Source organism: Trichoplusia ni, chromosome 1 (genome assembly GCF_003590095.1).
Source record: "Trichoplusia ni isolate ovarian cell line Hi5 chromosome 1, tn1, whole genome shotgun sequence".
Classification (NCBI taxonomy): Eukaryota; Metazoa; Arthropoda; class Insecta; order Lepidoptera; family Noctuidae; genus Trichoplusia; species Trichoplusia ni.
Genome location: NC_039478.1, coordinates 14,627,935 through 14,642,815, shown reverse-complemented (window position 1 = coordinate 14,642,815; position 14,881 = coordinate 14,627,935). Strand labels below are relative to the sequence as shown.

At 41.1% G+C, this 14,881-nt stretch overlaps 1 protein-coding gene across 1 annotated transcript in view; it reads left to right on the top strand.

The window, feature by feature from the left end:
* LOC113496940 (zinc finger homeobox protein 3) overlaps positions 1–9,482 on the top strand; it is a 50,203-nt gene extending 40,721 nt beyond the window's left edge. The window contains exons 3-4 of the mRNA XM_026876346.1: positions 650–3,360; positions 4,356–9,482. Coding sequence (XP_026732147.1) covers positions 650–3,360; positions 4,356–7,208 — 5,564 coding nt within the window. The 3' untranslated portion in view covers positions 7,209–9,482. The remainder of the gene's footprint in view (positions 1–649; positions 3,361–4,355) is intronic.
* The last annotated feature ends 5,399 nt before the right edge of the window (positions 9,483–14,881 follow it).

The following is a 14,881-nucleotide window of genomic DNA, read 5'->3' as shown; positions in this document are numbered from 1 at the left end:
TAGCGAATCCGCTCTCCCTTGGCCGTTTCTTTCACCTTCCTTATTTGAGCGTAAACAATGCGGCCCAGCGTCTTTCACACGCTGCCGCGGACTTATCCTTGGTCAAAATAATAATTGCACACTCACATACGTTTGTCTCGCTCACACCCACAGCCACACGTCAACTATCCCGATGCATTTGATCCGATGCGAAACGAAATATTCGAAACCTTTTGTAATAATGAACAATGATTGTTTGCTCGTCCTGTATCTTCTTTGTGTGCGAAATTACAATATACTTGTTACGTTAGCATTAATACATTTGTGAATGTGTGCGTACGGGATGGATAGAGCGATACCTTTGTCTTGCCGGGACGTCGCAAACAAAACGAGTCCTACTAATAATATAAAAGAGAAGAATTTTATTTTTAACTTCAATTCAGAAAAGTAACAAACGCTCGCGCCGAACAATAGTGAGCTTCATTTATAGAAATAATCTTTTTTGTAGATAAATCTCACGTAGACGTAGGTAGACGTTGTGGATTTACGGCATACAGATCTGTATCCATTCGGCTCGCAGATTCCATAGCGGGAGGTTCGTCGTGTACTATTTGTTTAATCAATCTTCGTTATGTAAACAAACAATTTCATTGCTTGCCTTTGTTAACAGACAATAAGGAGCCAATCGATCAGAAGCCTGAGTTAACTCAAGAACAGAAAATGATGAGATTTTTGGAGCAACATCAGCAACAACAGCAACAACAGCAGCAGCAACAACAACAACAACAGGTCCAACAACAGTCTCAACAAGGACCTAGCGAGAGGGAGGAGGAGCGCGACACTCCGGGACCACACACGTGCCCCTATTGTAACTTTAGTTGCACAAACGAGTCTCGCCTACACTCACATGTCACCTCCGTACATGGCGATCCTTCTCGGCATTTCATATGCCCTCTGTGCCAAGACGGTTTTAAAGAACGACCTGCCCTGGAACGACATGTTATGCAAATTCATTCTGTCAACTCTGAAGGACTACAGAGGCTATTGTTGCTTGTAGACCAAAGCCATTGGCTAAACGGCGGAGCTCAACCACAGAGAGACGAATCCCGACAAGGCGACGATGAGAGGGAGATATCTTCGCCTCGGTCAGAAGGCAGTGCTGATGGCGAGACAGAGAGGTGCTCAACCTGTAACCGAACGTTCCGCAACGTTGATGAGTTATGTCAACATCAAAATGAGTCAGGCCATCTTGAACTCAAACAAACGCCTCAAGGTCCGGGATATGTTTGCTGGAAAAAAGGTTGCAACCGGTATTTCGATGCTGCCCATGCTCTACAGAATCACTTCAGGGAAGCGCACGCTCGTAACTCGATCGCAAACATGTCAGTATCTGAAAAACATGTATACAAGTACCGTTGTAATCAGTGCAGTCTTGCGTTTAAAACAATTGAGAAGCTACAACTGCATTCACAATATCACGTTATTAGAGACGCTACGAAGTGTGTACTGTGTGGAAGAAGCTTCAGATCCGTATTAGCTCTTCAGAAACACGTTGAGACTTCCCACCCGGAGTTATCGGAGGAAGAGTTAGGTGCATTCAAACGTAGCCTAGCATCAAACCCTCTACTGCAAGCTAGCCAAGGTACAGCATTAGACGCTGCTACCGCAGAGCTCTTACGCAAAGAAGCTTTGAGAACACCTGATGATGATTTAGCTGATATGGAAGATCGCGATTCGAGCGCCACTGTCGCTGATGAGTCCGGACATAACGACGCTGAAAACTCTGATGACTCAATAATCTACAAAGATCAGCAATTCCTGGAAGATTACTTAAACTCGCAAGCTATGGCGGAAGATTCATACAATGATCCTAACAGAAAATACAAATGTCATCGATGCAAGGTAGCTTTCACCCGCCAGTCGTACTTGACAGCACATAACAAAACCCTTTTGCATAGAAAAGGTGAAAAACTGACCTACCCTATGGAAAAGTACCTTGACCCGAACAGACCGTTCAAATGTGATGTATGTAAAGAATCATTTACGCAAAAGAACATCTTACTAGTTCACTACAATAGCGTAAGTCATTTGCATAAATTGAAACGAGCTATGCAAGAACAACAAAATAACAACAACCCGCCCGTATCACCCGGGGCGGGCTCCGCGCCTTCTAATCTAACACTCACTCCTAAGAGCACATCAAGTGAGGAAGACGACCGGAAACGTTACAAATGTAACATTTGCAAAGTGGCTTACACACAGGGCAGTACGCTAGACATACACATGAGGTCAGTTTTGCATCAAACTCGTGCCGGCAAGTTGCAGGAGCTCGCCGCAGCGGGTCACGTGGACTTGTCGCGACCTTTAGTAGAGCAGCCGGACCGTACCGACCCCGCTAAAATTTTACAAGACGTGTTGTCGCCAAAAAATACATCCCCTTCGTCTACAAGCAGTGGGGGCCCGCGCTCCTCGCCCCCTGCGCGCCCAGGTAGCCCGCGTTCCCCGCGCGCAGGTAGCGCTTCGTGCGATCGCTGTCACGCGTCATTCCCAACCGGGGAGCTACTCGACGCACATCGAGCGACCTCATGTCCGTTTGGCGATGCGCGGGCGCATTCGCCGCTAGGTGAAGCCGAAACAGCGGCACTTGACGAGATGGTCGCGAAGGGCAACCCGCCCAAACGCAATTCACAAATGTATAAACAACTGTTGGAAACTTTCGGCTTCGATCTCGTCATGCAATACAATGAAAATCAGCGAAGAAAATTGCAAGAAGAACGTGAAATGGCGCGTGTGCCTAGCCCACCACCACCGCCTCCTGAAGAGAAGCCCCCGGATGGTGTAACTAAATCAACGTGTCAACATTGCAACAAGGAGTTTTCTAGTGTGTTCGTTCTAAAGACTCATTGTGAGGAAGTGCATAAGGACAAAGTACCGCTCGAGTTTCTCGAGCAATTCGCCGAACAGTTCAAATCGGAGTATGAGAGGAAGTCAGGAGCACCTAACTCGCCTCGGGCTGCGTCTCCCGCGCCTCCAGGCGAGCGGTCACCGTCTCCGCGTGGTGACAACAGTGGAAACTTCAATGAGAATGGAAATACACAAGGCGATGCTCAAGCTGGTGCCTTGCTCGCCGCGCAAGTGCAGGAGATGCAGGCTGCGTTGAACATGATCCAACTCCAGCAGCAGCTCGGACAGCTGCACCCGATGGTGGCGCAGATGCTCTCGCTCGGCCTGCCTCTGGGCCTGAACGTTGGTGCGCTGGCCGCCATGAACCTTCAGCCACCACTGGTGCCACTGATGCTGCCTCCACCGCCATTCGACGCGATGCCCTTCGCTCACGATGCACAAATGAAACAACAACAACTGTTACAGCAACAGCAGCAGGTCAGTGTCTTACTCAAAATTGAACTTATAAATAAATCCATATCCATTAGGCACGTGCTTGTCACTGATATTTACTATAAAACAAAGATAAAATTACGACCTTTAATAAATGATGTGATAAACAACAGTTTAAGGTTAAGTAAAGTAAATTAAACAAATTATTGTAATGTATAATGTGATGTCACATTAATGTCATTATGGAATTACATTGCTATAATAACTACAACTTAGGTATAAAACTTAAGTAAATAAGCTTATTCATTGTCGATTTATATTAACATAAAAGCTACCTGATAGACTATTGTTCACACTCTTGAAACTATTCAAATTATGAATATCAACACCGCGAGTCATTTAAATTTGATTAAATTACAATATTATTGCAATTAATTAGATAATTGTGCAGGATACCAGTACTTAACGTATACGTATGGAGTAATTGACAAAAAAAAACACGTCTTTTATTACAATTTTTCTCTTTTAATTCGTCTTTCATATGTACAATTACAACTCACCATGCATTTGTTATGAAATCATAGGCCAACCAAAACCTATTTATAAACTTAAAATAATTAAAAATCAATTTCAAGTCGTATATTACTGCGCAATCATTTAGCAACACTCAATTACCTCAGCTGTTAAATTCAGCCGAGAGGTACAAATAACATGTATTTACTTATACAAACACAAGGCTTGGCATTGATTATTTTCGTCAGTTGCTGTGTAAATTCGATCGTGGGCAATAAGGATAACTACGACGTATTGTGAGATAAGCCCGACGATTTACGTTAGCTATCTGTTTGCACAAGGCGACAGAGAATCTATTGTTGTATGAAGGGTCCGACCATTATTATTAGTAACGACTTCCCTTAGTATTCGGACTTACCTGCTTAATATCGTTATACATAAATAAGTGAACCCTTTGACAACTTAAAACTCGTTTCGTTTCTTTGGTTTAAAAGATTCGATTTAACAAAGATCTCTTTTGTTTGCAGGCTAACGCTGCAGCTGGACAAAAGAGAGCTCGCACTCGCATCACTGATGAACAATTAAAGATTCTGCGAGCTCACTTTGACATTAACAACTCGCCTAGTGACGAGGCTATCGCGAAGATGGCTCAGCAATCTGGACTTGCAACTAAGGTAATCAAACATTGGTTCAGAAACACCCTCTTCAAGGAACGTCAGCGAAACAAAGACTCGCCCTATAACTTCAACAACCCACCATCCACGACGCTCAACTTGGAAGAGTATGAGAAGACCGGAGAGGCCAAGGTGACTCCCTTAGATTCATCAGCAAGTTCAGATGAAGGTAAGCCCCCTCCTGAGAAAAAGGCCAAAACTGAAGATAATAGTATGATGATGCAGCAAGAGGTTAAATCGGAGCCTAGTGATGAACCTTCAATTGAGGAAAAGTATCATTCATATGATGATCGTCACCAGGAAGACAAGAGTTTTATATTTCCTCAGGCACCATCGCAGAGTCCTGCTCCAATGCAAAGCAATGATCATCTTTTGCAGAACAAATCACGACCGCAGACTCCAACGCATATGTCTCTAAATTCACTGATTCAATCTCAGTTGGATTCTATTCCGGCAACGAGTATACCTCAGCCGCCTCATCCATCAATGCTACCACCTAAGCTGAATCCAAGTTTCACGTCCCCAAACTCCGCGCCCCCGAACGTCCTAACTCTGACCCCGAATCGCAGCCTCAGTCCTGGCAGGGGACCGGCCGATTTCGGACTTTCCGGGGGCAATTCGAACGGATCCAACAGCTCAACGGGGTCTTCTGGCAAACGCGCCAACAGAACTAGATTCACTGATTATCAAATAAAAGTATTACAAGAATTCTTTGAAAATAACGCATATCCCAAAGATGATGATCTCGAATATTTATCGAAGTTACTGGGATTAAGTCCAAGAGTGATTGTTGTATGGTTTCAAAATGCACGTCAAAAAGCAAGGAAAGTCTATGAAAACCAACCAGCCGCAGATCCACCTGCAAGCGCCACAGATGACGCCAATAGATTTCAGCGCACACCAGGCCTTAACTATCAGTGCAAGAAGTGCCAATTAGTATTCCAAAGATACTATGAACTAATAAGACATCAGAAGACTCATTGTTTTAAAGAAGAGGATGCTAAAAGATCAGCACAAGCACAGGCGGCGGCTGCTCAAGTAGCAGCTACATTAAGCAGCGAAGATTCCAACTCAAGCAATGTCGAACATCACACTCCTCACGTACCCGTATCGCCCGCCCCGCCTCGCACGCCCACTCCGGCTGCGCCCAACTACCCCGTATCTCCTGCGCCCCCAGCGCCTCTAACGCCAGTTACTCCTCTGTCGCACACGCCTCGTGAAGAAAAGGATGGAAATTTTCAATGTGATAAATGCAACCTAGTCTTCCCTCGGTTTGATTTGTGGCGGGAACATCAACTTGTTCACATAATGAACCCAAATCTATTTCCCACTTATCCACCAGATTCCCCTTTTGGGATCTTGCAGCAGCATGCGCAGCTGCAACAATTAAACGCAACCCTTGGGAGTGATGAGGCTCGCCATCCATTAGTAGCGGCTCTAAACCAACAAGTCGCCAAAAGGAAATTTGATGAGTATGAAGAAGTAGACACTGGGGAGCAGCCGAAGGATAAGCGCTTGAGGACTACCATTTTACCCGAACAACTGGATTACCTCTACCAAAAATACCAAATCGAATCTAATCCTTCTCGAAAAATGCTTGAAAACATCGCACGCGAAGTAGGACTAAAAAAAAGAGTGGTACAAGTTTGGTTCCAAAATACACGAGCACGTGAGAGGAAAGGACAGTTTCGTGCGCATGCACAAGTGATAAACAAACGATGTCCGTTTTGTCCAGCTTTGTTCAAAGTAAAGAGCGCTCTAGAAAGTCATCTAAGCACAAAACATGCAGATCAATGTGCGAGAGGGGAAATTAATGTCGACGCATTACCCGATGAAGAATTAAGTACTGAATCAACACCCAGTTTTGGCTCCCAACAAAGTGACCGGCAGCAAAATTTTTCCCAAGCGGGGGCTCCCATGTTGCCCCCTATTTTTCCACCTTTTCACTCAGACATGGAGAAATTTATCAAGCAGTACAGTGAGGAGTCAATGAAACGCTATGTAAGTGAATTGCAAGCTCACGCCGCCGCCCAACAAAACGGTGGCGGGAACAATGAATCTTCTGAAAGACGCCCTGAACATGGAAAATCAGAGATACCACTAGATCTCAGCAAACCAGTAGACCTGTCACGGCCGGGATCGGATGCTGACGAGCGTTCCGACACCGCTTCCGAGACAATGGAGTTCTACGAGGAAGACGAGCCGACTTCGCCACTGACCGGCCAGCAATCGGCGCGACCCCCCGGCAAACGTTATCGCACACAAATGTCATCCTTGCAAGTGAAGATTATGAAATCGTTATTCGGTGACTACAAAACCCCTACTATGGCCGAGTGCGAGGCGCTCGGGCGAGAGATCGGGCTGCCTAAACGCGTAGTGCAAGTTTGGTTCCAAAACGCACGTGCCAAAGAGAAGAAGGCGCGCTTAGCCGCCGGGTTGATGGAGGTGTCCGACGCGCCTCCTCCGGAGGAGTGCCGGGTGTGTGACTTCAAGTACAGTCACAAGTACTCGGTGCAGGACCACGTGTTCACGCGCGGTCACATCGCAGCGGTGCGCGCGCGGCTGGAGAGCGGCGCGGGCGCCGGCGACGACAGCACGCTCGCGCTGATGCAGATGGCGGCGCGGCTCGAGAGCGGCATGGGCGGCGACCTGCACAACGCCTTCCTGCGACCACAGCTCGCCGGAAACGGTGAGTGTACTACTTGACCGCGGAGCGAGTCGCCTAGCGCTCACCAGCACTACGCGATTGCGCATTTTCTTACGTAGAACCTCGCAGCGGCGAGCTTCGCTCGGACGTGAAGTCTGATGATCTGTGCTGCTGCTAGACGAAGCGGTCACATGCGATTCGAGCGAAGCTCAATTCGTGCCGTGACGGTCGTTGCTATTTTCCTACTAGTGAGTCCTTTTGTAAATAAAATTTAGGTGTAACTGAAATAGTTTAAAATTATCTCTCCGTTTTGTTAGTATTTCAATAGGCAGGAAACTCTTTAAGTAATAAACTAAGAGTAACAATTCCTAATACATAAAGTATATAATCTAAACAGTACCGAGTTAAATAAGCGCCAAGTCAGTCGGTTAGATGCGAAAGGTAATGTCGGCACGTACGCAGCCGATTCAATCTCAGAAATTATTTCGTAATTCAAATAATTACTGAGCACCTTTAGTTCGGAGCGTGGCAACAGTAAAAAAGCATTACTCAATGTTCAAATGATAATATAAATCTAAAATTAGTGTGAAATAGAGAATTTTTTCCGTAGCCCGTGATCGGCATTACTGGAGGAGTGAAAGAGTAGTGTTGGTGTTGTCGGACCAGGGCGGCTAGCACCGGGCCGGCACGTGTTGCGCCGAGAGAGGCGGGCCGGCCGGTGCGGTGGGCGGCCGCTCTAAGCACTATACAAATGCAAACGATACACAACAATGGTAGGAGTTAGGACGCGTGAAGGACGTCGTATATCTAATGGGACCGATCTGGCGCACATGCATTTCGCTCCACATGAATAATCAATTATTTAAATGATGCCAATCAAAAGACTTTCTCGGAAACGGCACATCAGTGTCCATTGTTTTCTTTGTTTTTATTACCTTATTATATTGAGTTTGCTCTACATATTGAAAGCCAACACCACGGAGAGATTTAGACTAGTAATCTGTTGCATAATATTATTCTTCCTAGTTGTTCGTATTTAAAACTCCTATTAGGTATTAGCGACATGTCGATTGTTGTAGGATTGTAATGAAAACCAAATTATATATTTTAGAGAATTTAAATGTTTTAGTTGTTATTATGTAAAGTCATAGCGAAGCCTGAAGTCTATAATTATTTAAAATAAGGTGCCTTGTAGGATCCAAGTGTTTTGTAAATTATTTTCTCTTGAGCTCCACTGTAAATAGTTAAAAGTATACTACTAGATGTAACGTTGTGCATTGTAAAATTATCTCCGACCGCTGTTCGTATTGTGTATTTCGATAGTTCTTATCTATAGGTAGATATAAATAAATTATTTGTTTCGTAGAGGCATCTTAAGAACTTGTGATATAAATGTATCTAATTAGTTTACTTCGCATATCTTTCGGAAGGGTCTCGGCTAAAGGGCGCGAGCCTAAAAGTACAAAAATACATACAGACATAACATTAGAAGTTGTCGGTTTTAACATAATAATGAGTCGCGGTCGTGTGGGGTCCCGCTCGCGTATTTCACTATTCTTTCGTGACATTTACATAAAAGTGGGTCTCGATTGGGGCGTTAGGCGATATGCAAATATTTTCTTCAGATTTCAATGTTGCGTACGCGGGGCGCACGAGCGCTGCGGCTTGCGCCCGCGCCGGTGCGCACGCGCCGCGGGAGCCGCCGCCGTACCCTTGTTTATTACGTGGAAATTTTCGCTACCGTCTCCTAAACACGTTGATACGTCTCTATTGATCTTTCAAATGCAAATGTCCCGGTGACTCGTAAAGAACATAATATCGTATTATTTACTACTTCTCGAATACATACAACGGCATTATGGTTTTAGTTTGGATGTAAAGCATGTTTATTTGCATATCGCTTTTTGTTATTATTATTTTTTTATTTTTGTTATGTTTGTATTTATTTTTGTTCTTTAGTTTTACTATTATTTTTGTTTGTCATGTAGATACCTAAACGTATTTACGTCAAGGCGACTGACGTACACCTTGATATTGAATTTGCCTCCAATACGACTTCCAATAATTTAATTTTAATTTGTATAATTTAATGTTTAACCTAATTTTATGCGCTCTGCATTTACTGTTATTCAGATGACGTTATTCTAAATAGTTATTTGAAACAAAGTCCTGTGCCAGCCAGTGAAAGAGTTCTTTGGTATATCGCGGCGATGACTCGTCGCCTAGGGAAAGATTGAAAGTCTTGTAAACTGAATAGTATTATTATAATTATTATCTACAGTTATTATATTTGCAGAATTCGTTGAAATAAATGCAATATTTATATTATTGAATTATGTTTTTTTTTTTGTTTTTGTTTCCTTGGTTCCTTTATCCTGAGTTTGTTTTTTTTGTTTTCTTTTGTTCGAGAACATTTATGTGGAATGCAATGTGAGGTAACAATGACTTTAAACAATGCTATTACTTTACGCTAGAAAGTCTCGTGCTAAGACTTGGTGAATTAACGAATTATTAAGGGACAGGTGAACATTGGAGATAATTGAAAATGTAAAGTATTGCACGCTGGTAGATACAATGGCATAGTAAACCTTGTACCTGAGCCTTAAAACAAAGAAGTCTCTTTTGTTTTATTTTTCTACAAAGATAGATTGCTACAATAGATGTTGGCTGAAGTTTTTATTAACTAAGGTGTACTTCCCAACTTCGTGGGAGGCATTTGATATTGTCACTTAGTTTTTTAAGCCTCGAAAACCAACGAGAGGAACAGATTGCTAGTTTACAAAGTTTGTGAGTAATGAGTACTAAAATATAATTACTTGAAACGATCGTGACGGCACATAGCTACTTGGTTCACTTTATTTAAATTGTTGAGCTGATTAAGGTAGTCTAGGTCTAAGGTAGCTTCTACTTCATGTTATTATTAATAATATTCATGATTACTGATGCAAGGGTCTGTGTTCGACATCAAACATACTAACACAACACCACTCTTGATATAAAATAAGACCTTATTTATACCTGATATTAAAACACACAAATAAAGGTCGAAAAATAAAAGCACACAATAAGAGAACACATTGGCTTTACCGATAAATGTTTTTTTTTAATATATATTTATCTTTTTTTTACAAATTATTATTATATTTTTTAACGGCCAAACTAGATGCTGACCAGTCGTCGCTGGATTGTGAAAAAATACGTTACAGGGTGTTCACAAATTATTTTGATTTATTCATTCGTACTATATTTTAATTTTGAAGGTAATAACAGTGTTTTAGAGGTACGGTATAATAGAATAATCCGCCTGCTTAACAATACCTATCCCTATACCTTGATCTACTTAAAATGCGTAACTCCCACTCAAAAAAATATTGAATTACAAACAAGAGAAAAAAGCTAAACAAAAAATGTTCCCGTTAGTGAACTGGCTAATTATTTCATTGTAAAACACAATATATAGGACGTGCTCAGAAAATAAGGCTTTTTGTTGTAATACAATAGATTTTTTATGGAATCGATATCATGTCGGTAAGTAGGCAGATCATTGAAGCAGTGATGGTGAATGTTGGTGATCACTTACAAAAAGTACCCGTCATCGAAGCTTTCCTATTATAGATAACTTGAGCAGATGTCTGTTCAATCAATAATGTAAATAACAACACCCTATGGATGCGACTATGGTAGTTTGAAACTGTTCAATAGTATGACGAGCTTTTCTTTGAGCATGATATCCATAAATCCCCCAAAAAGTAAATGATAGAGAACTATTAAATAAAATTCTAAAATACTTAAAAAAATAACTTCCGCACTAAGCCTTGAATTCTAGAGTTCCGCAAGAAGTGGACTTTAACAAACATTCAAGTGATACATGCATGACACCCAGACTCAGAACAAGCATTTGTTGATCACGCAAATGCTTGTAAAACGTAATGTATTAGATTAATTTACTGCTAGGTCACTAAGAACTATACGTATAAAAACTGATCTACCATCAACGAGTTTCAATTACAACAGAATTCTAAATGTGTGGCCATCAATTTACTTGCAAGTCGTGTCAGAAAGCGAATTCAAGAAAAAAGACGAAAACGCTAGTTTCACCAATGATCAAGCAAACAATTTTGTCGGAGTCGTATTTTTTTTTTAATACAGTAACAGATAATTATCTTAGGAGGGCTCACTTTTTTGTCACTAAACAAAAAGAAACGTTAATAATTAATCTGCTTTCCCTCATTTCGACTTAAGCATTAGTAAATTATAGAGATCTCGTGAAATTGTATACAGTCCATGTTTAGTTAAACCTAGTTTAATATACCTAGACACATCCACATAAAAAAATATCTGTAAATATGTAATAAAACATGAACTATTCAATAAAAAAACTGATTCCTTTAAATAAAAAACTAGTTACACATATTGCTTTATGTGTAATTATATACGTCCGTTCTACGCAGATTCATTAAAATTAGTTAAAAGTTTTACCTACTCAAAGTCCCAGACAAACTATGCAGTCTAGAAGTGTTAGATTACAAGATTGTGGAAAAAGTTCTTAAAGTAAAAAAATGAACTTAAAAACCTTAAATTTTATAGGTTCATACCTAGTTAAGGGATCAAGTCTACGGATACGTGGCTACCTATTTGTCTAGTTCTGACTTTATTTTAAATCGTAACGGAATCGTGAATCGTAAACTTGAAGTACCTACAAAGGAAAAAGATTTATCAAAATAAAGTAATATTGTAGGTAGCTTAATCAAATGTGTTAATTAATGATTAAGTTAATAGGAATTTCCAAAACTTTAATCAGTTCTGCAGTGTTTATTTATTATTACCTACTCGCTACAGCAACTTGTATTAGGCCGGTCAATAACTGAAATCATTGTGCAATTAAATATAACGTAGCTAGTTTGCATAAAAAGCCTAATAAATAAACTTATTTAGTTCAAGTAGTTTGCTTTAATAAAGTGCTTTTTACAACATCACTTAGAATAATACCATTACCTACAAAAAATGGTTGATTTACTTGTACGCCTAGGTCTTTCTCCAAGAAAAACCCCGAGTTTACGCCCTCCCTACCTCACTTATTGAACTGTCAAGTGTTATATTAATATTCCACGTGACAACATCATCTATTAGAGGCGTTTCTCAAGATAAGGTTCAACAAGAAATTGCTATTAGTTATAATAACGCAAACTCGATCTAATCACATGCACAAAACATTCTGTATACTCACTTCACTTATCGACGCACAAGTGATATTGAATACAGTTCTTTGGATCAAACAGATCCTAACAATGATAAATGGGGCAAGGTCGAATCAATCGTCAAAATAAAGACGCACGTAGGTATTTTTTAAGTCTAAGTATTATCTCCCAGAAAGTAACACTACACAAATTCGCGGCCTTTGACAAAATAATTTTATAAAAACTCAACAAACCAGGTTATCACGTAACTCTTTAAATACGTCACGCTCGCACTAGTATTATATACTTGATTTATAAAAATAGTGTATAGAAAATTCATTGTGGTAGTTGGTTGGGCCTCAAAACAAGCGACCCAAATCGAACGTGGATCCGAAGGCTACAAACAACTGTCTTAAGGAGATCGTTTAAGATGAATTTTTGGTGTCATATTACTAAGCAGGTGGGCGGATAGGATTCGGTAGGTACCCAAAATGATACGGATGTTAAAATTCAAATGCCAAACAAAAGATCGCTCTTAAATACAATAGATGCAAATGATACACATAAATTATATTGTTATTAGCAATCTGTTGCTCAAGTTTTAATCTACATCCGCGTGGCATAGATTCTTGAGATGTTACTCAAAGTGAATGACTCGTAGCTGTCAAAATAAAGCGCATTGGTTACTAGGTAGGAGGAGAGATGTGTTGATTGTTTATTTGACTTAAATACGACCTTTATGAAAATGGCTCATTTAGCCTTACATAAAACCCAGAAAGTCGAAGGATTTTCTTAAACAGACCTTCCACAATAGTTTATGCGTACACAACAACGTCCTCCTGACCTGCTAGCGGACATACCCCACGCGCTACCTCCGTCACGCTGTATTCGCGGCCCAGCTTCACTCGTAAACGTTCAATGGCGTCGGTTTTACGCGAATTTCGTAAGTAACCGTTGCAGCCGCCGATAAATGATCACAAAATGCTTTGTTAACACGAAATCTTCACGGCAAATCGTGTTTTCACTTGGTGTAAAGATTTACTGAATAGAATATGGTATTTCATTGTTCGGTATGTCGCTTTAATAAAAGGATGAAACATGAATGATAATAACGAAAAGACATTTACGAGTAACGTCAAATATGACAGAAGTAGAAAAAAATATTGATGAGATTAGAGGCTAACAATGTGTAGTCCAATCATAATGTTGTGTATGATCTGTGCTGGTTGTAACACTGATCTAATCATGATGGAGCTACCCGGTAGCATAGTTCAAGCGCTTGTTAGTATATCTGATTGATTCGTATCATACAAATCGATCTGCTTACCGCTAAGCTAGCCTGCTCAGCGAGTGAGGATGCGGCCGGGTCGTGCAGTACGGCCTGGAGTCACGTCGAGGCGTCCCAACCCATTATCCGCTCCAAACCGTATCGACAAATAACCGCCAATTATTGGATCGCTCTACAATCTTTTTACAATTTCTTCTCCGTCGGACGTTATTATATTTCTATTAAGCCTTTTTTGTAATCAAACTACTAATGATTCGATTCCATTTCCTAGGCCGACGTGCCGCCTCCGCAATGTTAATGACACTACGTAATTAGATCCGGATGGTTTGAGGGCGTTGACTCGACTGCGGTGCCCGACCGGTAGATAATGGCAAAGTGTAAATTTTACTAAAAATATGGTAATTTACGACGGACGCCATTTTGTCTCCTCAAATGGCTGAGACAAGGCCCGCGAGGCGGTAATGAGTTAACACCGTTAACATACGACGTAGGAAATGTTCTGTGTTGGCGACACGATCTGTTGCATACTGCCGCTAAACAATGTGGAAGAATGCCATTATTTGATCATGCGATAATCAATACTTAGGTACACGTTTCATCATTTATAATTTTTCATCCGTACACTACTACTAACTTTGCACTAAAAATCCCGCATAGTTTCAATTTCCAATTATACTCGTCACAAATTCAGTGATATCGATTCTCGGAAATCCCAAATTCAATTATTAGCGTATCAATAATAATTTCCACATCAACTATATCCATCCATCGTCACAAACAACTGCAATACATCACTAAGTGAAACCTCCAAAAAGGATACAGTTACACTCTAATCTGAATAGAAAACAGAAACGCTTCATGAGGAAAACTAGTTTGGAACTGTCGCGCACCGGTTACTTTCTGAACCGTACAGTTGTCACCTATGCCGCAGTCCAGTCGGACGGTCAGGATCGTGACTGCCAGAAACAGCGTGACCGATGACAGTTCTCATTGCCAATTAGAAGTTCAATCACCGGCGTCAATGGGGCCCAGCTGAAACGAAAAAACAACCATTGTATCTACAGTCATGTTTCAATTTGTGAAATTGATTTGTGATGTGATCACATTCCGTACTTATATATTATATAGTTAGTTTTCTAATCACGGCGACATCACGACGCATCGATAACAATAGATGGTTCTTGTCAAGTCATTTCATCATCAGACGTCATTTGGAGCTCATTTATTTGCTTGTATATAAACAACACATATGTAATGACGTTTTTTT